This window comes from Nuphar pumila, chromosome 15, assembly GCF_984573655.1.
Source record: "Nuphar pumila chromosome 15, dmNupPumi1.hap1.1, whole genome shotgun sequence".
Taxonomy (NCBI): domain Eukaryota; kingdom Viridiplantae; phylum Streptophyta; class Magnoliopsida; order Nymphaeales; family Nymphaeaceae; genus Nuphar; species Nuphar pumila.
In genome coordinates, this window is record NC_143263.1 from 18,508,472 (window position 1) to 18,535,786 (window position 27,315).

A 27,315-nucleotide genomic window follows, 5' to 3' on the forward strand; every position below is an offset into this window, starting at 1 on the left:
TCTGTCAAAAAATCTTAAAACCAGTTTTTGGTCACCAAAACAGCACTTGGTTTTTGGCAAACCAGGTTTGAAATAGTTGTTTACCAAAACTAGGTTTTTCTCCCAGTCATCCAAACAGCCCCTATGAAGTAAATATTAGAGGCATTTTAGGCACCTATGTTTGTTTCAGCCCAAAAAAGTGAAACGAACACCCCTGTAAGTAACAGGTTGTGGGGCCACCTTTCTTTCACACTAAGTATGTTTGGTTGCGTTCAAATGTGATTTGAAATTTCATGTAAATGAGAGAATGGATATTCATTTACACAGCTAACCAAATATGTGATTGGGAATCTCATGCAAATGAGAAACGGAATGTCACATTTGAAGTAAATCTCGTGTGATTCCAGATCACATTGTGGAATATGTGATTTGAAACCATATAAACTTCAAATCACATTTGATTCCATGTCATATGATTCTAAATCACTTCTTTCGATAAGCCTTGTAATTATAAATCACGTGAGATGCAAACAAACACGCTCCACGTGTTGTTTCCTATTAAAATTGTGTCACACCTCCCTCCGCGGGGAAGCGCTTTCCCGCATAGGGAAGGGTTTCGCGTGAAAACGTCTTCCCACCACCTGTCGTTTAACAAATGCACTATTAAAGAAAGTCTGCAAACTGATTATTAGAAAATTACTCCCTAGGATTTGCCTTGTTAAAAAGAGACGCAATGTGGCTACTGTATCTTTAATTATACTGGATGAGCAGGTGCATCTGTTTGACGCAAATATGTTTGTTTTAGTAACAGCTGTCATTGTGATTCTGAGTTGTGATTCTTCAGCCTGTGATTAATGGTCACAGGTTCATACTGGTTGCTAGGGCTGGTAAACGAGCTGAGCTTAGGTTGTTTGGGCTCAGCTTGTTAAAGGTATAGGCTTGCTCGAGCTCGTTACGGCAATCATGAGCCGACTCATTTTCTTAAAAAATTGCTTTTAAGCATTTGCTTTTTAACTTGACAATATATATATATATATATATATATATATATATATATATATATATATATATATATATATATATATATATATATATATATATATATATATATATATATGCAGTATAAAATATGTAAAACAAGTCTATAGGAGAACTGAGTTTGCCATGTTTGTGCTCATCTCCTTTACCCAAATGAGCTGCTCATCTCATTTTCTAGTCTTGTGACCAACTTTCACTGGTTAAGAAGGTGCAAAGAATCACAGTTGTGACTCAGACTGTGATTCAATTTTCATACATTTGTATTGCTCTGAAAATTGTGGTTGTGATTTATAATCGCTGAGAAAATACCACTTTCATAGGGCCTTGCAAACAAGGCATTGGGAGATAATCCCTCCTATTGCACGTTTGGTAGTAAAGAACAGAGCAACTAAAAAATCTCCTCCTACCACATGGATAGAGATTTGATATTTTGTATAGTTTGGCAGAATCCTTGGTGTGGAAACTGGATCTTTTGATATTTCAAATGAAGAAGACTCCATAAAACCCTCCTATAGAGGCATTATTTGTTAGTTCAGCATTCTTCTTCATTCCCCAATGATCCATTTTTCTACCTTGGAATGGGATCCACGGATGGAAAAGTGATGTTCAAGGGCAACATGTCACAATCAAAGTAGATCTAATTCGAGTGGGACCTTATTCCGTTCCCTTGCCTTGTGATAGATGCTTATTACACATTTGTCTCTGCATTATTTCCTTGTATTCTTCACATTTATTTATTTTCTAAGAGGAAACTTCATATTAGAAGTGGCCTGCGGAAAAAATGAAGGAAATTCAAAGGAGTTGCTGTGAGATCCTTATGGAAACAATGGGCCCGTTCTCTCCAGCCTTCATTATGTGGTACCTTACCTGCAAACCTGTACATGCAGCACACATAAGAAATATTTGTCATCTGCTTTTATCCGTGAAAAATTAAAAAGACACTATATAAATTGTGTTACCTCTTACAGAGGACAACATGGGAAAGGTACACGAGTGCTCTTTGTTGTTTTTGGATTCAAATTATAAATATAACTTTATGAAAGTAAGGTTTTTTTGGCAAAATAACTCTTTCTTATCACTAATTGTTTGAGAAAGTCTTTTGGAGGAAAAAGCTAATTTTATGAAAAATGTGTTGTCTCGTATTGATCATTCTTGGAAAACTTTATAAGTTTATAATGAAAAGGGTTGACTTAAAATGCATGGGCATTAGATCTTGAGCCTATCAAATACATGTCTAATGAACTTCAAATATCAAATATTAATATTTGGATTTGACCCTCATCTGATCATAGCCATGGCCCTGACGGCCTTGACATTTACCTTTAAAAGTTTTCAAAGGTTCATTATAACTTTTCTAGTAGGCCACATGATCATGGACCTAAACCCGGTCTTGGTCATGGCGCTGACCTTGACCTTGACCTTGACCTTTAACTTTAAAAGTTTTCAAAAGTACTTTATGACTGGTTTAGGATGTGAACCTTGACCTTTACCTTTAAAAGTTTTCAAAGGTTTTTTATAACTTTTCTGGGAGGCGATATAGTCATGATCATAGACCTGAACCTAGTCCTAGTCTTGGCCATGACCCTTACCTTGACCTTTACCTTTAACTTTAAAAGCTTTCAAGGGTTTTTTATGACTTTTTTTAGGAGGCGACATGGTCATGGCTATGGACCTCGACTAGGACCTGGTCATGGTCATGGCATTAGCCTTGACCTTGACTTTTAAAAGTTTTTAAAGATTCTTTATGACTTTTCTAGGAGGAGTCATGGTCATGGCTATGGACCTGGACAGGGCTTGATCATGGTCATGGTCATGGCATTGGCCTTGACCTTGACTTTTAAAAGTTTTCAAAAGTTCTTTATGACTTTTCTAAGAGGCGACACCTTTCTTTCTTTGGATGGCCTTTATGTGTAAGCACGTTGAAAGGTCAGTGACACGTGGAACCTATGTTGTAACAGTGGCCGCCCTTGAAGTAACAATGGCAGTGACACATGATGTCTATGTTGCGAGGGTGGCCACCCATGATGAAATGCTAGTGACATGTGACATCCATGTTGGAACGGTGATCACCTATAATGGGGCACTAATGACACATGGCATCCATGTTGGGATGGTGTCGCCCATGATGGGACATTGGTGACACGTAGCGCCCATGTTGGATCAGTAGTTGCCCAAGATGGGCGAGTTACTTTGCAGTACTTGGTTTGGTATACCCTAGTTGCTTTATATGAAAAAAGTTCTTTCAAAAAATGAGTTAACTTCTTTTAGTTTTGGCTTTTTTCGAAGTTCTCTCCTTCTCTCTCTACCTGTGAAGTTGTTCAGGGTAACTGTGTCATAGTGACTAATCTACCCATTGCCAAGGGATGTTAGTATTGCACAAGAGGTGCAGGCTTGGTTGTATCCCAGAAGTGAGATTATGTTTAACCCTACTTCACCCAAGCCAAGTCCTGGTGGGGCAAATATCACTTTCAAGACAATGCCTTTGTTGTATGCCTCCAAGCTTCGGTCCCAACGATCTGAAAAGAACTTTACCAAATATCAAACAATTTGAAAGTAACATGTCTAGCGTCATGGAATCTACTGTGAAGATCGAGAACCAAGAGATTCCCAAACTATCTCAAAGTTTGTGAATTGCTTAATTCCTTAAAGGATTGAAACAAGCTCCAAAACAATGGCATCAAAAATTTGACCAAGTAATTTTCGATTTTGGGTTTAACATTCTTGATTCTAATAAATGCATATATACTAAAGTTGATTGTAGAAACATTATCATAATTTGTTTATATGTAGAAGACATGTTGATACTTAGCAACAATATAGAATACATAAATGATACTAAGCATTTTTTGTTACATAACTTTAACATGAAAAATATGGGGCTTGCTGATGTGATTCTAAGAATCAAATTTATGTGACATGAACATGGATATGGCTTAAATCAATCATGTCATATTGAGAAAGTGATTAAAATTTTTAATTATTTTGGTTGTAAAACTGTTGATACTCCATTTGAACTAGTGTTAAATTATCTAAATACACTTAAAGAAATATTTTTCAACTTGAGTATGCTAGTATTATGAGAAGTCTTATGTATGTTATTAATGAAACTAGATCAGATATAGCGTTTTGCATAACAAAACTGAATAGATATATTAGCAATCCAGAAACTTATCATTGGGATGCTTCTTTCAGGGTCCTGAAGTACCTTAAAGGGACTTTGGATTATGGGTTATTATATTCGAAAGAACCCGCTAACATTGAAAGTTATAGTGATGCTAATTGAAACTCTGATAGGAATAACTCAATATCCACAAGTGGATGGGTTTTTACCCTTAAGTCTAGAGCTATTTCTTGGGCTTTCAAGAAGCAAACCATTAAAATTCAATCTACTATAGAGGTTGAACTCATAGCATTGTCATCTATTAGTATGGAAGTTGAATGACTAAAGAACCTCTTGATTGAAATTCCATTGGATAACAAACTCTTGCCTCCTGTGGTTATTCATTATGATAGCCAAATTACTATATATAAAGCATAGAGCAATATATACAATGAAAAATCTAGACATATTAGTCTAAAGCACAATACTATGAATAATTTACTCACGCAATGAGTAATTTTAGTAGAATATGTGAAATCTTGCTAAAATTTGGCAAATTCACTTACAAAAGGCCTTTCATGTAAAATTACTACAATTACATATGAGGGAATGGATTAAAACCCCCTAAAATGATTACCCATAATGAAAACCCAACCAAGTGACTTGGGTTGCCTAAGTTCTTGGTTCAATGGGAAGAACAAGTCATTGGAACAATTAGGTAAGCACAAAGGAATACATGAAGATAGAGTATCTTCAAGTCTCATTCATATGTAAGTGCTTAAAAAACCTGTGACATGAGGATGAGTCACTTGGTTCTTAATAAGATTTGTAAGCTAGAATGACTAAGGTATTTGAAACAGGTTTTCACCTTTGACAAACAATGATATAAGTGTTAAGGGTCACTTTCTATGAGAAGAAGATTGTCTATAGAGCACTCATGAAGTAGGATATTGTATAAGACCCTTAATAAATGCAACTTCTATATATTTGATGACACATATAATTACCTGAAAGGAGTATGTGGGTTAATAGGCTTAAGAAGTCCACATTAGAGACTAAGTTCAAAGTTGTTAGCCACTTAGTTTTTGAGACTATCGGAATCTTTTTCACACTAAGTGTAGATTCAAACTGAAAGGTACCTTCATTTAAACATGACTTTTATAAACAACTTCACTCTTTCTTCCTATCTTATATTTTGACCTACTTAGGGGGGTTATTATTATTTGGCTCAAAATATAATCCTTTGAAAGTAAGATTTTTTCGCAAAATAAATTTTTTTATTACTAGTTGTTTGAGAAAGTCATTTGAAAAAAAAAAAAAACCATTTTGTGATAAATATTTTGTCCTATATCGATCATTGTTGAAAAACTTTACAAGTTTATAATGAGAAGGGTTGCCTTAAAGGGCAAGTCCCTCAAGGACATTAGATCTTGAGCTTGTCAAATGCTTGTCTAATAAACTTTAAATATTAATATTAATATTTATATTAATATTTATATTTATATTTATATTTGGACCCAAACCTAATCATGGACCTAAACTTAGAACATAACATGGTCATGGCCCTGACCTTAGCCTTGTCCTTTAAAAGTTTTCAAAGGTTCTTTGTGACTTTTCTCGAAGGAGACACCTATCATTTTTGGATAGCATCTACGTGTAAGCACATTGAGAGGTCAGTGACACGTGAAGCCTATGTTATAGCGATGGTCGCCCATGATGGGATGACGGCAGTCACACATAACATCCATGTTGGGACGATGGTCACCTATGATAGAACGCTAATGACACATGACGTCTATGTTGGGATGGACCTGCTCATGGTTATAGCCTTGACTTTTAAAAGTTTTCAAAGGTTCTTTATGACTTTTATAAGAAGCAACACATATCTTTTTTTTATATCTTTTTTTTATAGCCTCAAAGTATAAACACGTTGAGAGGTCAATACACATAGAGCCTATGTTGTAGTGGTAGCCGCTCTTAATGGAACAGTGGCAGTGAGACATGGCATTCATGTTAGTGACATGTGATGTCTATGTTGGGATGGTGGCGGCCTATAATAGGATGGTAGTGACACATGGCATTCTTGTTGGGACGGTAGCCGCCCATGATGGAATGCTAGTAACACATGGAGCCCATGTTGGGTCAACGAATGTTCAAAATGGGGAATTTACCTTGCACTACTTGGTTTGGTAATATACCCCAACTGCTTTATATTAAAAGGTTTTTACAAAAAATGAGTTAACTTCCTCTGGTTTTGGCTTGTTTCGAAATCTCTCTCCTTCTCTTTCTGCCCGTGAAGTTGTTCAAGGTAATTGTGTTGTAGCGACTAACCTATCCAATGTCAGGTTAGTATTCTAGGCTTGATTGTATCTCGGAAGGGATGTGTTTAACCCTACTGCGCCCGGGATAAGTCCTAGTGAGGCAACTGTCTCTTTCAAGACAGTGCACCTCCAAGTGTACGATCTGAGAAGAATTCTACCAAATATCAAACTTGTAGAGAAGAGACTATATAGTAAATTGATGCAGCAGCACCCTGTGCACATCCATCTGAAAGATGGAGCTGGACCATCAGTCTCAACTCTCTGCTGTGTAGATGGCTGCCTGCTATTGTGAAGCGAGGCATCCTCTCTTGAAAGATGGAGGAAAATGGGGACGTTTCTATCAGTTTTATGTTCAGCAAATCCTTGTTCTATGGTGTGGTGAGCTCTGCAGAGGCAGCAATTCTGTACCTTTATTCTTCTGTAAGTTTGTGTTGACTGCGACTGCGTGCTGAGTTATCCTTGCCTTTGGTTGCCAGTTGGTTGGTTCTCCAATCCATGACTTCATGTTGAGAATCTCTGTTGAAACAACACCAACCATTGAGAAAGAATGCGACTCGAATTTCATTGGAGTGGTGCTATTTGCAGCAATGAATCATTCAACCGTCCATCTAGAGATGTACGGGTGATATGTTACTGCAGATAAAACATGACCGGAAAGCCGTGTAAACAATGGTTGATTAGATCAGTAATGCTTTACATTCAAACCACCTAGGCTGAGTTTCAAGTTGCAACGGTCTAAAGAGAGGAGCCCCAAGGGGTTTGGTGCAGTAGAAGGGGCCTTGGCCAGACTGGGTGGTCAGGGCTCCATTACCATAACAAAGGATAAAAGCCAAGAGGTAAGCCCTCGTTCCGCCGAAGCTGGGCGACTCCTTGGGAGCAAGGGTGTGCCACCGTAAGTACGGCAGGCTTAGCCAGCACGACTAGGTCTCTGATGTCAAGGATGGTTTTCCCATCCTTCATGGAAACAAATGGTTTAAAGAGAGGCTAAATCGGAAAAAAAATAAAAACTTTCTAGTGTGAGGCACTTGTACCTGCAGTGGAGGGGCTCTTGAGGTGCTTAGCATCGAAGATGCCCCCGGTGGCTCCGCTGCAGTGCTCCTCAACCCGATGAGATCCAACCTCTTCGTACTCCCACGTCCCATGCTTGTATCCCTCGTGGAGAAATAGCTCAAAATGCCTGGCATCCAGCGTTTGCATAGTGCCTACAGTGAAAAGTGTTCAATTGAATTGTACACGATAGGAACAAATTCGTAATGATGAGAGCTGCTACTACATGATCATATGGTAGCGTTGTTTCATAACTGGCCCATCAGCAATGAAATCATACTTTGTGTTTTAATGCACTTATCAAGATAAACGGTACAAGGTAAGATGCTCCAATTTAGAGCATAAGGCAATTTTCCTGCGTATCCTGTTTATTTGGATAAATGGGAAAATCCGAACACCCCTTAAGAGCAATATATTGATGTCATGTAGCAAAGATCTCATTTGAATCAATGGCAGATCAAGTGCAATCACATTGCATACTTTAGTGTGCATCTGCACCTGATCTGCCCTCCATCTTCTCTTGTGCCCCACAGCTGACAAGCTGTACCAATGAGATGGAGGGTAGTTGAAAGTGTGCAATGTGATTGCACCTGATCCGCCCTCATTTGAATTGGGTTCCAATTAGCTTCCCACAAATGGAAGTTCCGGCTATCCTCTTTTTCCCATTATACCTATGATGGTTGATGTCAATGATGAGGATTCACTAGAGACTATTTTAAAAAAATAAGCTAAAAAAATGTAGGGGCCCTCGGAGGTTTAGCATCAGACCTTCACAGCTGTTGAGGTTGCAAACAGTACACCGTACCAACTGCAGATCTGCATTCATCACAACTCCGAAGCATTAGGAACAGCAATTTATTTCACAAGAGCTGTCACGTTAACGTTTCAATATTCTGATGGTGCAAAAACCAAGCAAAAAAGTGCTACATGGTATGCTTAAAGGCCACGCCATACGCTAGCCAAATTAAGCCTCTCATGTTCAAAACAGAGCAACCTGTTCTCTAACTCTAGGTCTAGGCCCAGACACCCATCATATTGACTCAGTTGAAGTAAAGGGAGCTTGACTTGGCAGGAGGTGCCCCTAATCGCATCAAGCCCACCTGAGAGTTTGCCATGTCTGGATCAAATAGCCTGAGCCCCTCTCCATTAGGTACTTCCTAGGTGAAAAGTAATACCAGCAATCCAGATCCCTTGTTTGATGCCCGTCAAGACGCAACAACCCGTTGTCTGCACCATCTTTTCCACTGACAACTTGTTCAAGGAAACATCTGGAATCCGTAGCTTCTCTGTTGCCAATGCCACTGATGAGTCGAAGAAGAACGCCCCAATTCTCATCCAATCTGGAAGAGCAAATCAATTGATCCATGTTGGTTTTAGCCTTAGATTTGATTATATTGTAGCATTCTAGCATTTTATGGTACCAACAAGGGGATTCGTTTGTTTGGTAGGAGCAGCTAGACGTTGCAAGTTCGAATCCCAATGGTATCGTTGTATAACTAGTAGGGGTCTGCCTAACCCCAGCTTGCCTTTCAAAAAAAATTAGCATTTGATGCAGTGAGCCATGGTGGGGGGAGGACAGTTTAACAAAAACATCAAGACACGGGGGAAATGTTTTGCTTTCATTCATCAAAACACTAAGGAAAGCCATATTTGGCAACCCTTTATTCAGAATTGTGGCTTTTTTCGGCTAAGCTAATCAATCACAACAGAGTAGTGATTGGGTGATCACGTCGGATGTAAAAATCAAGTCAGGAGGTATGATTTTCCACCGCTAAGATAGTTTAGCCAAGGAGTCGATAGTCAGCACCATAATGCATCAAGTTCACGTTCTTAATTTAGCTCCTATTCATCCCCAAATCATCCAGATCTGGGGTTTTGCACCCAGTTCGGTCTTGTTCTAGAACATGAAAGCATGCCCAGCTGAACCAGATGACAGTCTTCAGTGACAATGAACATAGAAAAGTGAGACTTGAATGTAAATTTTGGTTATTGGCCATCAAGATGCCAAAATGTAGGTCGAATCTGTAATGTAAACTGGTTGAATTAGTTTTGGTCCTCATGGAGTCTTCTTAAGTTATGACATGTCTTATGGAGTCCCCTTGAGTCTTCTCTTAATCCAGTTCCTCTAGACTCTTGTAGACCTAGACGACCAAATTTGTTCCATGGGACATAGGTGATAAGAAGGATCCGTTGAAGGAACCTGTCCGATGTGGACAATTTAGGTAAGTTCAGTGGTAAGTAGGAAAGTGAGGTTTTGCATGGTTCAACCTTCTATTGGTTTGACGGCTAATTGGAGACTCGTATATAGGTTGCTCCAACATTCACCAGGCTACAGACGTGTCTAGCAAACTGTCATAGGAGCTATGTGGCAAGGATACTCCAATTTACTTTCGTGTTGTGTACCCTTAGATACTGTCTTGATGAAAATTTACACAAGAATAGTCTGTTCCATGTTCCTTTGGTGATCATGCCTATGTTACATAGCCCAGAGGCATGGGGAAACTTTTAACAGAAAATGACCGTACTGTCTTAGTAAAATAGCATGTTTTGGGAAAAGCTTCATGATTTGTCAAAATTCACTCTATGTTCAAAATTTTGATTTCTAACTTTTTTGGATATTTTTGTTCTTTCACGAATATAACAAGACCTTCACAACACAACTCATTGTTGTAAATGTCTCCAAAATCTGCAAACCTTCTTTTACTAAAAAAACACATAAAGAGCACAAGCAACAGGACATTGGCAAATACAGTACGACCTTCACAACTTATTGTTGTAAATGTCCTCAAAATGTAGAGACCTCTTTTCACTAACAAAAAAAAATGCATAAGGGGGCATAGGAAGAATGGCATTTGCAAATATAATACAATCTTCGCAACTCATTGTTGTGAATTTTCCTAAAATGTGTGAACATCTTATTAAAAAAAACATAAGGGGCATAGGCAAGAGGACTTTCACAAATATAGTACGACATCCTCAACTCATATTTGCTATGGTCCTCAAAATGTGGGAACTTCTTTAGCTAAATACTCACATTTGCTAATGTTTTGACCTTTGCATGTGAATGTTTTATTGTTTGTGCTCTTTCCGTGATTTTAGTAACAAAGGTTTACCCATTTTGAAGACATTTGCAAACATGAGTTGTGAAGGTCTCCAAAATGTGTTGTGAATGTCCTTCTGTATGTGCCCCTTATACGATTTTAGTAAAAAGATGTTCGCATATTTTGAAGGCATTTGCAAACATGAGTTGTGAAGATTGTATTCTCCTACATGTGTCCCTTATGTGATTTTAGTAAGAGGAGGTTCGTACATTTTGGAGGCATTTACAAGCATAAGTTGCAAAGATAATACTATATTTGTGAATACCCCCATGCTTGTGTCCCTTATGCATTTTTTAATAGTAAAAGAAGGTTCACAGATTTTGAGAACATTCACAACAATGAATTGTGACTATATTTGTAAATGTCCTCTTGCCTTTCATCCATTTTTTTTTATAATAAAAGAAGCTTCGCACATTTTGAGGACATTTTTTTGGATAACTCAAGGGAAAAACCCTCCTCACCAACCACACCTTGGCTGGCCTCCAGTTACTAACACCCTTGAGGCCCCCTCTGGGAGTTACCTAGCTTTGTCCTTGTGGCAAGGGACGCCACTGGTGGGTTTGAAACTTGTGATGTCACATCAACTTTGTGAAATTCACAAGTCGTCCCTACCAGATGAGCGGAGCCCTTGTGGGCACATTTTGGGAACATTCACAACAATGATTTATAAGCGTCATGCTATATTTGTGGAGGAGCAAAAATATCCTAAAAAAGTCAAGAATCAAAATTTTGGACCTAAAGTGGATTTGTGCAAATTGATAGGTTTTTCTAAAAACACTTTATTTTACAAGGACAGTATGGTCATTTCCCATACTTTTTAAATACACTATTGATTGTGGTAGAAGTCATTATTAGTAGCAAACTTACCGATGTGCTTCTTTGGCTGCCTGTAGGTGTATGAATGTCTGCCGTCTGCACAAAAAGTACCCAAATCAAATAAATTGCTATACGAAGAGTCAGATATTTGCTTCCCAACCATTTATTTACTGAAGAGCTAAGTTTCATATCCTTGTCAATATATTATCATCCCTCACCAAAGATCTTGAGTGTCAATATTTATCTTGTTGGTTAAAGTAAGAAAAAACAGGGATTTACAAAGGCGTAGCTAGGGGGGGCAGGACTGGGCTGTAGCCCAGTCCTGCCTACCGAAACAGTTAATTTTTTTTTTAAAAGCTCAGTCCTAGCCCAGCCCTGATTCCATATGAAATAGATTTTTATCCATTTTTTAGCCCAGCCCTGACTGCAGCAAATAGTTTGATTTGTCCATATGAAATAGATTTTTATTAATAATTGTAGCCATTTTTTATTCTATCTCAAAAAAAAAAATTCGGGGCGCTGCCCCCGAACCCCCGACTATCACACAATTTTTTTCTCTACACCCCTATTTGGCCCCCACCCCCCTCGCATGAATCCTAGCTACGCCCCTGACAAGTGGAGTTAGTCTGCGTTAATCATAAAATAAAAGAAAGATGTTGGTAAACGTTACCAAAGGAGGCAGCATATAGCTCGCTCCATTTGAAGGCGACTTCCTTTGGTGGTGGGACGTGAAGTTCTCGTAAACACGCGTATTTCCACACGCTCTCTTCCATCATCAATTTGTGGAACCAACTGTCCGCCATCCCCAGCCTCACTAGCGACTTTCCGTCCAGGTACTTGGCTATCTCAGTCCATGTATCCACTTCGTACCTTCAAAATTTTACAGAAAGAAAGAGAACACATCACGAAGTTAGAGACGTAAAACTGAAGACCTGTTTTCATTGAGGAGACCAGCTTCAGAAGATTGGCGACCATATTTCCACTCTTAAAACGGGCAATTCCATTTGCTTTGATGATAGATTTCTCACAATTGACAAGAAACCGTTCATCTTCTTTGGTTTTCCTCAATAGAAATGAAAAGTCATCGGCCTGACGCGGGTTGCTGAGCTAAAGTTTTCACCCAGTTGTTCGACTTCTTAGTGCCGAATATATCCCATGACTAAATGGCTCCTACGACATAGCGCAGAGGGCAGTCCGAAAAAACGGAAATTTCAGAATGTGTGCATTTGTGTGCGTGAGTGACGGAGAAAAATATTCGCAAAGTTAAATTTTGCTTTAAAGTCAAATAACTTTAGTATCCTTTTAGCATTTCTTTATCGTGACTAATTCATTTCTTCCTTTCCAGAAGGACATGTTGACACCAAAGTAGAGAAAACTTACAAAAGGTTAACACGATTTGGCAGTTGTGGATACCGATCTATATACAGTTTTCAAATTAGCGTAGCTCCTTCACTTAGGAACCTCTTTCAGCTTCTCCGAATTGGGGATAGCAGACAAATGTCAAATAGCTAGCCGGTATGAGTTAGAAAACGTTCTGATAGAGCCTCTCAAAATAATTAGTTAAAAGAAATTCTTCATTGTTAAAGTCATCTCTTACTGAAAAGCAACCAGTTCCAAGGAAAAAACTCCAGGTTTCAGCAGATCCATTGGATTTTAGCTAAAAGATCTTTCAGTAAATTTCAAATTTATTTATTTTTTTCATTAAAATATACTGAATAGAGAGAGAGAGAAAAGATTGATTTTGGGAAATGTAGCCCGAAATTTCAAATTATAGCGTTAAAAGTGGCTGATCTTCAGGAAATTCAAGCTACGAACTCCAAATTACAGCAATGCCGTTCTAATTTCTGGTAGTTCTGCCCCTTGCGATTAAGCTTATCAAAGAGCTGTTAGTTATTATTTGACCTGTACAAGTATGACCAGAAAGTGAGTTCAGCATTTTATTGAAACGATCGACTTCAAAACTTAAGCTAGTATCTAAAATTCGAACCGAAGGTTCAAGCTTGCTACGAGGACTAGTAATTTACTGATCGTTCTCATCTTTCATTCAAGTAATAGAAAGCTCACCAAGAAATTCTCTGATCTACAAGATCTCGTGCTAATAATTTGAATCTCTGCATGTACAAGGATCCCATCTAAAGTAAAAATAGAAACAGAAGAGATTCAAATTTGAAATTCGTTTTGAACTATTCAATATTTAAGTTTGTAACTTTAACTTTGAGATCGTCTATCTTTACTTTCAAGTATTTAAACCGTCCAAAATTTTCTCGCTTTCAAAATACTGATGATCGATCTTCATAGATAGACCGGCAGATCGAAACTCATTAAAGTCTCTGTTATAATAGGAATGCTTTGAATTATACAGTCACTGCAAAGCTATGAAAAGCTTTCCGGATGAGCGATCTTCTTACAAAAACATCAGATCTGAAGAATGCTGAGTTGTCGAAATAGATTTTCGTCAGAAAAATTGAAGAACCCGGCATCATCGATCTTCTTCGGAGCAAAAATAAAACTACAGATTTATGTACCGAGAAACGTGAGAGAGAGAGAGAGCTCATGCGTACCATCTGAATTGAGATCTCGGCAGAGGGGGGGAGAGAGCGGCCGATTGTGGAGAGGAGCGGCAGCAAGAGATCGTCTTAGCCCTCGCCATGTACTTCCCCATCTTCTCTCTCTCTCGTCTTCTTCTCCCTCTCACTTTTCTTTAAATTGCGCGGGAACAGAAATTGCCGAAGAAGCTAAACTAAAGGAAATGACGCAAAAAGACCAAACCTTTCCGCCTCTATTTATACTCTCGTTTTGGGCCCCGTTCAAATTTAAATTTTTTAATTTATGTCACAGATATAGTCAACTTTACCCTCAAATATTTTCCAAAACGAGATTCATGTCCCTTGGTTAACCGAACGGGTTTACCGTTTATGGATTCAGTACCCTGACCATCTTCAGTCCAGATCGAATGTAACCGGAATGATCTAGGTGGAAATGGGCCTGGTCCAAAACTGTCACATCACATAGAGTTGCAAACGGGTTGGAAATGGGCCTGGTCATGGTATACCCGTGGATCCATATGTGAATATTGGGCAGCAAGTCTCAATCCAAATGCAAATTGAACTAGGTTATAGTAAGTGAAAATGGGTCGGATATATGGGCTCGCATGTTTCATTTCCATGAAAGGGAAGGCCTTTTCATCCTCCCAAAAAAAAAATTGCCATACTCTATTCTTCCACACACTAGGCCCCACACCAGTAGGGATGGCAGTGGAACCGGGCGGGGGCGGGGGATAAGGTCTCCACCCCCGCCCCATCTCAAAATCCAAACCTCTGTACGGGGATGGATTTTAACCTCTACCCCCGCTTCTATCCCCGTTTCATGTCCTCCATCACCAGTCCAAACAGGAGTGAGGTGGGGCGGGGTCCCTTTTTTCCTCGGTCTATAGTCATCTCTTGAAGGATTGGGAACAGGGCAAGGCAGAGATTAGGATGGGGACAGGGCTGGGCGGAGCAGGGTAAAGGGTAAGTCCATTCTTGCCTCCATCCTCGCATGGGGATAGATTTTAACCTTCATCCCTGCCTCCATCCTCGCACGGGGATAGATTTTAACCTTCATCCCTGCCTCCATCTCCATTTCATGCCCTTCATCCCCGGTCGAAACGGAAAGTGGCCCCGTTGTCCCCGGATCCACTGCCATCCCTACACACCAGCCAAATTCTGTTACTTTCACTTAAGAAGAGAAAGTTTAGAGCTCCTGTGCTGCATTGGATTTTTCCAATGACAAAGGCTTCTTCTCCCTTGCAACAAAGTGGCCCTTAAGGATGTAATATATGTAATAAAACTTATTTTAGACGATTTAAAAGAGAAATTTTAAAAAAACACATAAAGCTTTGGTGATAAATGTATGCTTCATTCATCAGAAACACTTTGCTGTCAAATTAACTTGAGTTACCATTAACTCAAGCAGAGTTAATTAAAGGTACCAATTTTCCCTCTAAACAATTATTTCCATTTTTAAAGTTTCCGAATATGCCTAAAAGTTTTGGCAATTTTTTTGGTAATTACAACATATATTTAATGAAAATTTTAACGGAAGTAAACTCTTTGGGTTTTTCCATTAAACATGAAAAAAGTTTAGGTGTATTTTATCAAAAAACTTAAGCCCTGCTTTGATGACACCCAAAACCTGGTTTTTTGGATGTCAAAACCAGTTAAGGCGAAAGTGGCTCAGGGGCCTGTTTGGTTGCCAGTTGCCACCAAAACCTCTACTCTAACCCAATTATGCAAAACATGAAGAAGGCCTGGTTTTTCCACTCGAAAACCAGGTTGATTGCCACCCTCTCCTCACCCGGCACCAAACCCATATTTCTCCCTTCTTCCTCCAATCACTTTCTCCCTTCCTACCTCCACCCTCGATTTCCCACCATGTCCGGTTGGTAGATGGACGAACAATGGTGAGACAGTACCATCCAACACCCTCTAGGCATAATATTTTCTTTCTTTTTTGTTTGTGTAAATTCTTTTTCTTCTTGTTTTTTTTTACTACTATTCACCTAGAAGACAGTTGTGATGGTACCATAAAGAAAGGACAATGCCATCTGACTATTTTTTCCGTCAATAAGTGTGGCCTTTTTTTTTGTCAATACCATGGGAGCTAGGGGTGGGCAACAAGCCAGTGATGGGTCAAGCCAATCCAACCCTCCATTTGCTGGGTTTGGGTCAAGGTTTTAGGTCCGGGTCTGCTAACTACCAGGCTGAAACCTGACCTGTAGGCTATCGGGCCAGCCCAACGGGCCTAAGCTATTTATTAATTTTTTAATAATACAAAATAAAAAATTAATTAATTGCATAGTAATTTGGTAAATATTATTATTTATATAATTAGTTGCATTCATTTTATTGAAACTAAAAAGATAATTAGTTGGGTACATGAGAACTTGTTAATTATTTACTATTTACCTAATTAGTTACACTAATTTTAGGAGAAAGAGAAAAGATAATTTTATGAAACTGGCTTATTTAAGAATTACCTAATTAGTTGCACTAATTTTATCATGATGATGGAACAGCAGGATTTATACATACAATATCGTAAAAGGTGAATTTAGATTCCTCACAAAGTGTTAGTGATTTCAATATCTTAGAATGGTAGAAGATAAGGTATGTAAGTGTGCAAAAATTGCACTAGATATTTTGGCAGTTCTAATATAAACAGTTGCATCTGAGTCTACATTTAGCACAAGTGGGAGAGTGTTTGATCAAACTCGGTGCTCAATGAAACCAAAGTCGGTTCAAGCATTAATTTGCACCCAAAGTTGAATTTGAGATAAATTACTAAAGGTCTCAAATGTTCCTGATTCAAGGTAATTTACATTTTTGGTAATTGAATCATTTAGATATTATATTTTATTAATCTTTATGTAAGAACTAATTTATTTGTTTATTGTTTTAGTTTGCTTATGAATTCACCAAAAGAGTTGGATGATGATACAAATTCAAACTTTTAGTCAAAAATGATAATTTTGTTGTAGTTTATAATTTTAATTAGAATAATTACAATAAATTTTAAATATTTTGTTTTTTTTTTATAGGTTATGATGCATAACGGGTTAAACCATATCAATGGATTGAAGAACCCATGTTGTGTTTCACACGAGGGACTAGAATTCAAAGATTATGCTTTATGTTATTTTGGAAATTTGATGTTGATTTATTAGTTCAAATGCTATGCTGAAATATTGTTATGGACTTTTGATTTGGATACTTTGAACATTATCATATGTGAAATTTTGAATTTTATTTTTTTTATTTTATTCATTTTTTGGTATTCTAAAAAATATTTTATTATTTTTATTAAAAAAACCTATAAATGAGTTCGGGTCAGGCTTGACCCAGCCCTGTCGGCTTTGATTTGGCCTATTGAGTTAATGGGCCGAATCATGGGCTACTCTTCAAACCCAAGCCCATTAGTAAATGAACTGGGTCGTCTCCAAGCCAAGCCAGCCTGATGCCCACCCTTAATAGGAACAATTAGGGACATTGTAAGTTCAAAACCTACAATTGTATAATTGGTCCTAAGCCCAGCTTGCCTATAAAAAAAATGTTTTGGCATTTTTTTTTGTTGAAAAATGATTATAAGTGGCCCTTCTCCAATCAACTCTTTTTCTCTCTCTTTCTTGCCCTATCCAACCAACATCGCTCCATCTTGCATTTTCTCTCTCTATTGATTTAGGAGTGGCCATTTTGCCGCCACCCACCCCTCTCTCTCTCATATTTAAATAATATAACTTATATATATTGCATATACTGACAATGATGTAGTACTGCTCCTAATATATATGCATATTTTTATATCTTTTATATAAATTGTATTATATAATATGTATATATATATTATATCATACAGATAAAAAATATATATATTTGTAAATTATAAACTTAATTATAACTTAAAGTCAAGATAATAAAATATAAAAAAAAAATATAAGTTACATAACTAAGGATCAAGGGCTGTGATCCTTGGGGTTAAAGGGGCACTTCTCAGTTGAACATGTCCCAATCCACCCCCTTTCAAGATTACAAAAAAGCCCTGAAGGCCAATTTTACAGTGCATGCAAGGATAAGAATAATTATATAACTTTTGATCCAATAAATAAGAAATTTTGAAAGGCTAGAGGCAGTGAGACAAATTATGTCCGTGGTGATTTTTTGCGTAACTGTGAGCACCTTTTGACTCTAGTGAGCACCTTCCGTGTCTAGAGGCTTTCATCTTTCACTTTTCTTATAAAAAAACATTTTTTTTTAATTTACATGGAGAAACCACCCTAAAAGAATATTTTGATGAAAATAAAAACAAAAAAGGGTAAGTTGGTAATTTTCTAGCAAATTTGACATCCCCCACTCACCAGAAAAAGTAACCCAAAGTGAGTGTATGAGCATTTTCTGAAAATGTTGGGCATTGTATTTAAATTTTGAAAGGTGAAGTGTTGAACCTAATTTCTTGATAAGTCAAGCGCCTACAAGTAAATTACTCATAAAAGAATTTGTGAGGCCCCTGACGACATTTAGAGGACCCCAAACCCGATGCTAATTGGTTGGGGTGATTGAGATTAGGTGCAATGTGAGTGCACGCTTCAAGTGTGCTGCTGCACCTCATCACCCACCATCTTTGGCATCCAACTTGGATGCTATGGGCCCCAACATTAGATGGTGGGTGATAACGTGCGCTAGCACGCTTAAAGTTTGCAATCACATTTTACTTGTTGCATATTTGATAATTTGAGAAAATGGTGAGGTCAAAGGCACGTTCCTTTAATGCTTTGTGTATCACTGTTTTTCCATCAAGTCCATTGTGCACACGAAAAAGAGGTGATCTAGACTCAATAATTCTGTACCTTTAATGATGCAAATATATATATATACCAGTCTTATTTCTCCATCTTGTCTATCTAGAGCCAAATATTTGGCTACTTAACAATCTCTCATGTAACTTCTACTTACCTCCTTCAAACTCTTCAATCATATTGTTTTTTTTAGCTTCGTTTACTTAACCATGTCAACATTCATCACTTGTTTTATCTTTTATTGGCCTAACTTCTAAGTGCATTATAATATATTCATTTATAATTTTATATTTTCTTATAACACAAACATCTATTTTAGCACATGCAACTCTGCAAAATGTACTCCATCTTATTGTTGTTTTTTAGCCGCTAAACATTCAACTCCATATAATAGTGTTGGTCTTATTAAAGTCTTACACAAACATTCTTTCAATCCCAGAGGTACACAAAAACAGATAAAATACCAAAAAACCTATTACTCCTATAATTCCTACATGTAAAATATCTCGATTTTTATCATCACATTAACACTTTTAAAGAAATCATTATATATATATATATATATATATATATATATTCTAATATGTATTTCTCTATATTCATTAAACCCTGTACAAAACAATCTTTTGCCAAGTTTTTCCTGAGAAAAAATTTATTCACCGACTATATTTTAAAGTCACTCATAAAATGATTATAATGGGATCTATGATACTTGTTGGGCGCCTGAATCCGCTCAGAACCAAGTCAATGTCGTTTATAGGTAGAAGTTTAAGGCATGTTTTGTAACGCCCTAAAATGCTAGACTTTAAACCTTTTATGAAAAAAGGTTGAAAGCTTTAAAATTGATAATTTGTCAGAGTTTGAAACAGAAGTTCAGCGGAAAATCATATTTGAAATAACAAGTTCCTAGACCTTGGGCGTATTACACCGCAAACTTTCATTTTACAAACTCATTTGCAACTCATATATATTTATTGAAATAAATATACAAAACGGAATTTTGGTAATATAGTTTTAATAATTCAGAGTTTTAATCAAAAGAGATGCTTTCAAATAAACTCTATAATACATTTACCAAAATATCCTCAAGAGCGTAACGTCAAGGAAAGGGTCTCTCATTGAACTCATCACGTCATCGTGTCATAGCGAATTGTCTCAACTTGTCCACCACCTGCATAGAAAATGAGTCAGTTCCGCGAAAAACTAGTAGGGGTGCAAAAGACAAGGTGGAACAAAGTTTGCGATAAGCGAGATAATTTCTCAACTAAACAAAAGAAGCAAAACTAGCAAAGCTATCCATACATATTGTCGAGTATGGCAAGCAAAACTCCAATAAAGCAAAGTAGTATCGGATAAAAGTGCTAAACAAGCAAAGTAAGCAACTGTAGCAGTCTGACTAACTCTACATATAAGAAGTAACCAACTCCACCAAGCAATCAAGTATTGTAAGCCGAGTAATAAGATAGGTAATCATAACAAAGTTTACAATGCATATAATAGTCATTGAATTCTCGAGTCCACTGACAAGTAACTACATTAATCATGAAGTGGAAGCTATTGTACCAAAAACAGTTTATAAGCTACATATGATAAGCAATCACATAACAACAGTTATATATTAACCACAAGGTGTAAGCAACTTGTAAGACAAGCAACTACATTAGTTCTAGTTGTAGACAGTTCATAGATTACGAGCCATGAGTAGTTACATTTATTATATAAACAATTCATAGATTATGAGTTGTAAGCAATCACATTCATCATAAGAGATGCAAGTCAGCAAGTGTTATATTTCAACAAGCACGAACAATTCTACCAAGTAGTGAAGCAAGTCACATGCTAACATATTGCAACTAACGTAATACTTATTATCATAAGCATTTAACTAGTACAAGCAGCTAGATATTAGTATCAAGAAACTGCGCAAGCAGTTTAACCAACTGGAGGAGCACCACAACAGGTGTGCATAGTTCCACGAGTGGTATACGCTGAACTACAGGGCAAACAAGTAAGTAAGTCATGTCACAACACACACACATCTCATGATAAGGTGAGCAAGTTACATTTATATTCTCATTATTAGCGGGCTATTGTGGGTACACAGGCAAAACGTAAAAACAGTCGAGATCAATCCAGAGGTGTATTATGCCATGTATTTTATGATACCTCAAATGACTGACTGCGTTCGCTCGTAAGGGGATGGTCAGTGACCAGGTCCCCAAAGGCATTCGTGGCCTGTGGATGCATCCAAACTTCTGTAGAAGTGGCCTGAAGGCTATCTTTATGCCATGTATTTTATGATACCTCGAATGACTGACTGCGTTCGCTCGTAATGGAATGGTCAGTGACCAGGTCCCCAAAGGCATTTGTGGCCTGTGGATGCATCCAAACTTCTGTAGAAGTGGCCTGAAGGTTATCTTTATAGCATTTTCCCTAACTCTGGTGACTAGAGAAGCTGAGTCATTTGTCTGAACTAGTCATTAATGGCTTGTCCATCAGAGTTTTGTACCATCCATCATCTCTCTTGATTAACTATTTCAAACGAGCACGATGAGGGTTTCTTAACTGTCGCTCCATTCTACGTGTTTAGAACCATTATGCCCGCTCGAGCATCTTGCCTGTGAAGGTGCATAGTCACCATTACGTGAATTATATGCGCCATTGCGTGTTCAAGGCAACCACACACCTCTCATTCTACTCATCGAAGTATGCAATGTACCTATTCAAAAGTACATCCATGATGAGAAGGGTCAACTCATAGTGAGTGTGAAGACATCATCATTTTGATGATCTCAAAACATGTATCATTGCACATTCGAGGTAAACACAGACCACTCATCTTACTCATTGTTGTACACAATATACTTATTCAAAAGTACAACTACGATGATAGGGGTGTGAATTTCTCAAAAGGAAATATCCACAACAATGCTTTACCAATAAGATATGGTGTAACCATTCCAGTTCAAACTTGTCATGCTCAAGTCCCTTTAGACGGTCATGAGCCTCTTGCCTGTTCGGCTAACATCGATATTACATGCTTAACAAAAAGCGTCAAAACACGCCTCGAGGTTACTACAGACCACTCATCCTGCTCCTCGTAGTCTGATATATCTTAGATGACTAAGGGTACAACTATGAGAAGAGGAACATGTATTCCTCAAAAGAAATCCATCAACAATAATCTCACAAAGGAAGGTAAAGCGCCAACTATCTTAGTTTTGCAAAAACCCAAATAACCAGGTCTCACCTCAAAGGTGACGTAGTACTGATCTAGCAATAGCGCAAGTTACTCAGTAGAACATTCACCCATCTCATGCATATGCCCTTAAATAGGGTTATTTGAATTGTATCGGATACGCGAATTGAAGTTGTAAACACTTCCTCCAAATATATCGATTTGGGAGATCCAATCGCTATCTCATAAAAGACTTTCGAAATCTGCTTTACAAAACTATACGTTTCAAAAATAGGTTTGTGCTTAAAAGTATTCTTTGGAGAACCAAATGCATAAGTGTGCATCGTGTCTTTTAAGACAAATGAGCAAGTTAAAATACTTTCGAAGCTGCACTTAGTGAGTGCAAGCCAACAATGCGCAAGCTCGTGCACGTTATAGTGCGGTGATAGAGTACAATTGATATGCAAAGTGCAAATCTGCGTGTCAAGTGCAAAACCTCGTAAGCAGTGCACAAAGTGTAAAACCATACTTCAACTAATCAATCAAACAGGTACATGATCACTCAAACGAATGCACGAGATACAAAATTTTACCTCGACCAAATCAAACATGCAAGCAAATGAGTACACATGACAATGCATGAAGTACGAAATCGTATCTCGGTTAACCAGACATGCAAGCAATATGCAAGGTAAAAGAGCATATTGAAAGGAAAGCCTTTGCGCATAAAGCGTGGGGCAATAGAAAAGAAAGTACAAAAAGTAAATACACAACAAAAGCATGGGCACATAAAGCGCGACGATAAAGACAAGTAAAAAGCCATGGCGTATAAAGCACACAACAACAACAAAATAAAGTGCAAAAAGGTAAAGAGGACAAGGATCGCGAAACCACATCCTTGAATTAAAAGACATGAATTAAATGTCTCGGCACATATAGCGCGATGACAACAAAAAAGGAAAGTGCAAGGAAAGTAAACATGACAAGGATTACGAAACTGCGTCATTGAGTTAAAAGACTTACGTATATATTTTATATGTATACATATATCATCGTCCTCTTTCATTTTTAGTTATCTTTCCTTGTTTTAGCATTTATTCGTTCATTATCCTTTTACGCAAGAATCCCCTACCTTGAGGGGTTGCGGTGCAACATACGCTTGCGACCGTAGGTAGGTATGAGCTCAAGCCACGAGAAGGGTGAACCAGATCCGTCGTTCATCCTGCGAGCGTAAAAGTGTTAGCATGCCAAAATTCAACGAGAAGCAGATCCGGTAAGACTTGCAGCAGTATCGGACCCCGATCAGAGAGCTCAGTTCCTTGCAGAAAAACAACAAAGGCAGGGTGTTATGGGTTCCCTGCTTGCTCGAACAGCAAAAGGCCCCTTGACAGGGCCTTGCTGACCGCCAACAACAAGCAACGACAGAGACAGGGAGCCTTGCTCCTTGCATGCACGAATAACAGAGAGGGCTAAGGGGCTCAGAGGTGCAGAGGCAGAGACTTTCCCTGCACGCCAACCATGTGGAAGGGCACAGAGGCAAGGGTTTTGCCCCTTGTTTGCTGAAAGGGAGCAGATATAGGGGTCAGGCCCTAGTCTGCCCGACAAAAGCAGAGAGAGGGGAAAAGGGGAACAGGGAAGGGGTTGGAGACGGGAGGCGAAGCAATGGAGAGAGAGAGAGAGAGAAGGGGCGAGGGTTTTGCCCCTCGCCTCACCGCCTGCGTCTTTAAAAGATGCAGACTCTCGATCCTTTGAGAAGTCGGGTCGTATGTCCAAGTCGAGACCGAGACCAAATCCGATCCAGGTTTACTACTGCAGACCGACCTCAGCACGTGTCTAACACATGCCTGGCACGTGTCCAACACGTTCGATCACATGATAATCACCATTTGTATATATGAGACTGATTCTCACGTGGCCCAAAATGCCATACTCAACCAAACATGAGATTTGGGGCTCACGTGAAGGAAGGGAAGGCTCACGTGAAGGGGGGGGGGGGCGCAAAAGCAACCAATCTCGCCGGAAAACACACCGAAGGAAGGGAAGGCTCACCAAAAAAAGAAAGATTGCCAGAAAAATAAGGGGTTGGGGGAGCTTGCCATAATCGATTCTGACGGGCTCCATCAACCACTTGAGAAGAAAGGAGTTGAGAGAGAGAGAGAAGTTGAGTTTTGGAGGCACCATGTGACCTCACTCAACGTTTTCCTCCATTTTATTTGAGTTGTTGGATTTGGGCTTTGGCAAATGGGAGCACAAATTAATTATAGTAGGATATCATATCCGAATCTGACATGTTATTTTTTATTTTGAATGTTCAAATATATATTTTGAATGTATAGGTTTGAAATTATTTGTGTTATTTTTTGAATGAATTTGAATTAGTTTTTTAGGTCCAATCTAATTTAGGTTCGCACCAAAAATCTGGTTTGATTGATTTTTTTTTTGGATGTATGCTAATCCTTTTTTGCCGCATTCTGTTCTACACATATATATCTTTGGATCCAGATTAAACCCTTTTTTGATTGGATATGTTTCAGATAGATTTGGATCTACTGTTTGTATTTTGAAACCAAACTCATATTTGGTATGTATTCAAACCATGATCCAATAAAAATTCATTTACAGGTCCATTAAATCCAATCCATGATCCACTAAATTCAAAAAATCTATTGATACAATTCATGTTCCATGATCCATTGAATCCAAAAAATCCATTGATCCAATCCATGATTTATTAGATCCAATTCATGGTCCAATAAATCTAAAAAACTATTGATCCAATCTATGCTCCGTTAGATCCAATCCAATTCACATGAGATTTGCAAAAGCAACCAAACAAACCCTTAATCGTAGATAGGGGTGGCAATCGGGTCGGATTGGCATGTCGACACGATGGGTTGGCGGGTCAACATACCTCAACACGAACCCGACCTGTTTATTAAACGGGTCGACTGTGGCAAACACGAACCTGACCCATTTATTAAACGGGTAACCCGACACAACATGGTTAACCCGTTTAATAAATGGGTAGGGTCGGGTAATGGGTTGGCAGGTCGGGTCGACGAGCCACTACCGGACAGTGCTCCAGTCCGTGCCGTCCATCTTCGTCGGGAAAGTCGATCGGCTCCACCAGATCGTCACCATCGTCTCCGAGGTCGCGAAGCAGTCGCTGAAGAGGAAGGGGCTCCACTTCCCACCCTGGCGGAAGCCCGAGTACACGCGCGCCAAATGGCTCTCCCCCTATGAGCGGACGAAGCCGAACTAGGGCAAAGAGGAGAAGAAGGCCGCCACCACCATCGTCGTGAAACCCTCCGGCCTCTCTACCACCAGATTTTTTGACGAGTTCGAGTTGTGCTTTAGCGACAATCTCGGACAGGGAAAGGACGCCACCGGTGGTGGTGGTCAGATGAGGGTGGTGGTGACGAAGTAGATGTCGCCGACAATCAAGCCGAAGAGTGCCCACAAGGAAGGCAAGATCGTCACCGGATTAGCCTCCATTCTCCGAGATAAACCCTAAATCCCTAATCAAGTATTCAAAAGAAAAAAAGGACCCAAAGGTAAATGGGTAAAAGAGTTGGTGGGTGGGTTGGCGGGTCAGGTTCGGGTAAACGGGTTGACCCGCCCGCCTAACCCGTTTATTAAACGGGTCAGACGGGTTGGCATACCCCTAACACGAACCTGACCTGTTTAATAAACGAGTTAGGCAGGTCGACCCGTTTATGACACGAACCCGTTTAAGCCGAATCCGAACCCGCTTAAGAAGCAAGTTGGCGGGTCATGTCAGAAATTGCCACCCCTAATCGTAGACGGAGTCGAGTGTCATATTCTTGTATGCATATGTAAACAATGTGGGATTCAACCTGAACCCGAAGTCTCATAACCCAAATATAAGTATCAAACCGTCCTTTACCCTCTCTTCTTCCGACCTTACTATGAAGTCCACCTCTTCTCTCCCAAACGACAACAAATCCTTTCTACACCTCTCTCCCTCCTCCCTTCTCTCTTCCAAACCCTAACCCCTCTTTTTCCTTCCTCTTTCCAAACCTTAGCTTTCTTCCTCCTCCTCATCACTTGATCGACAGAGACACTTGATTAGATCAACACCAGTCATCCTCACTCTCTCTCTCTCTTTCTATGCATATGCACTTTTTTTAGATATAAATTCTCGAAGAAACAATCACTTTAATTATTTTTGTATGTTTAAAATTTTACTCCTGTTCTTATACTTTTAAATTTTTTAAATTTTATTATTATGTAAGTTTTTTCTGATAAAACACGGGGGTGTAAAAAATAGTACCGTTTTTCGGCTATAGGCGGGCCCCTTTTCCGGTCTCTGTGTGTATTTGTCCTCAAGGGGGCCGGGGAATGTTGTAAAATCCATGAAAAAGAAGAAGAAGATCCGGATCGGATTCAGATCCGACTCGGACCCAAACTGTATTGTAAATATATTTTAGGACCCGGGTCAGATCCGGATCCCACCCTGATCTATACCCAGTGACCCCCTCTCGTGTGCCTGTCTAAAACACACGAGAGGGTAGCCTGGGGTAGGGTTTCTCATCAGAGAACCCCCCCTCTTGCCGATGCCGCCCGCGCCCCACTCCCATTCTCGCCCCTTCAACTCGACGTAGCAGCTGACGGCAACCCCACCTGTCGCCGGCCACCCTATTCTCTCTCTCTCTCTCTCCCTCTCTCCCTGCGTGCGCCGGCGACGCCCAGCCAACACACCGACCCCCCCTCTCGCTCGGCGTGTTCCGGCCACCGTCCGGCAATTCCGTCTGGCGACTCTCCCCCTTTTCAGGTAATCTCTCTCTCTCCCTCCTCTACTCCCTCTCTCTCAATCTCCCTCACTCACGTACGGCCGGCAGGAGGGCGTTGCCTTCCTGCCACCGCCTGTCGTTTTCGGCTGGCAGGGGGCCGACGCCCCCTGCTCCTTTTTCCAGCCTGCGGGCAGGGGGCCGATGCCCCATGCTCCTTTTCCCGTCACCGGACAGGGGGCCGACGCCCCCTGCCCTTTTTCCGATCACCGGGCAGTGGGGCTGACGCCCCCTGCTTTCTTTCCCGTTCATCGGACAGGGGGTCGACGCCCCCTGTGTAATAACTGCGAAAAATAGGATGATTTGGGTTTTTGGATTCCTTCACTGGATCCAAATGGAGTAGGCGATAAGGTACGAATCGTATGTGTTGGGTCGAATTCACCCTGGACCCAAATGGATCCGCTTAAGAATTTGCCCAATGGGGCCATTTCGAACCCACGTCAGTAGATCCACTTTAGAATTCACCGGTTTGAAAGGGTTGAGTGGGTTAATAAGCTGTTATGGATCCGGATCCACAGTAAACGGATCCTGCACTGTGGGTTATCGGGTTCGGACCCGGGCCCGTTTTGAGTGTTATTAAAACTTGAGTTTCAG

At 39.4% G+C, this 27,315-nt stretch overlaps 1 protein-coding gene across 1 annotated transcript; it reads right to left on the bottom strand.

The window, feature by feature from the left end:
* Positions 1–1,701: 1,701 nt before the first annotated feature.
* LOC149814697 (putative F-box protein At3g61730) lies at positions 1,702–14,064 on the bottom strand. Its single transcript, XM_089990416.1, has 8 exons — positions 13,964–14,064; positions 12,073–12,272; positions 11,454–11,498; positions 8,661–8,825; positions 8,254–8,301; positions 7,470–7,640; positions 6,847–6,954; positions 1,702–1,892 (listed from the first exon to the last, which is right to left on the bottom strand). Exons 1-8 carry the CDS (start codon positions 14,062–14,064, stop codon positions 1,810–1,812), a joined length of 921 nt encoding a protein of 306 aa, XP_089846542.1. The 3' UTR covers positions 1,702–1,809.
* Positions 14,065–27,315: the final 13,251 nt, after the last annotated feature.

Coding starts and splice junctions, on each gene's coding strand:
- LOC149814697 (XM_089990416.1), bottom strand. CDS start 14,064: ATGGGGAAGTACATGGCGAGGGCTAAGACGATCTCTTGCTGCCGCTCC. Junction 8,302..8,660: donor ACAAGGGATCTGGATTGCTG/GTATTACTTTTC, acceptor TGATGAATGCAG/ATCTGCAGTTGGTACGGTGT. Junction 7,641..8,253: donor CAACCTCAACAGCTGTGAAG/GTCTGATGCTAA, acceptor TTTTCACTGTAG/GCACTATGCAAACGCTGGAT.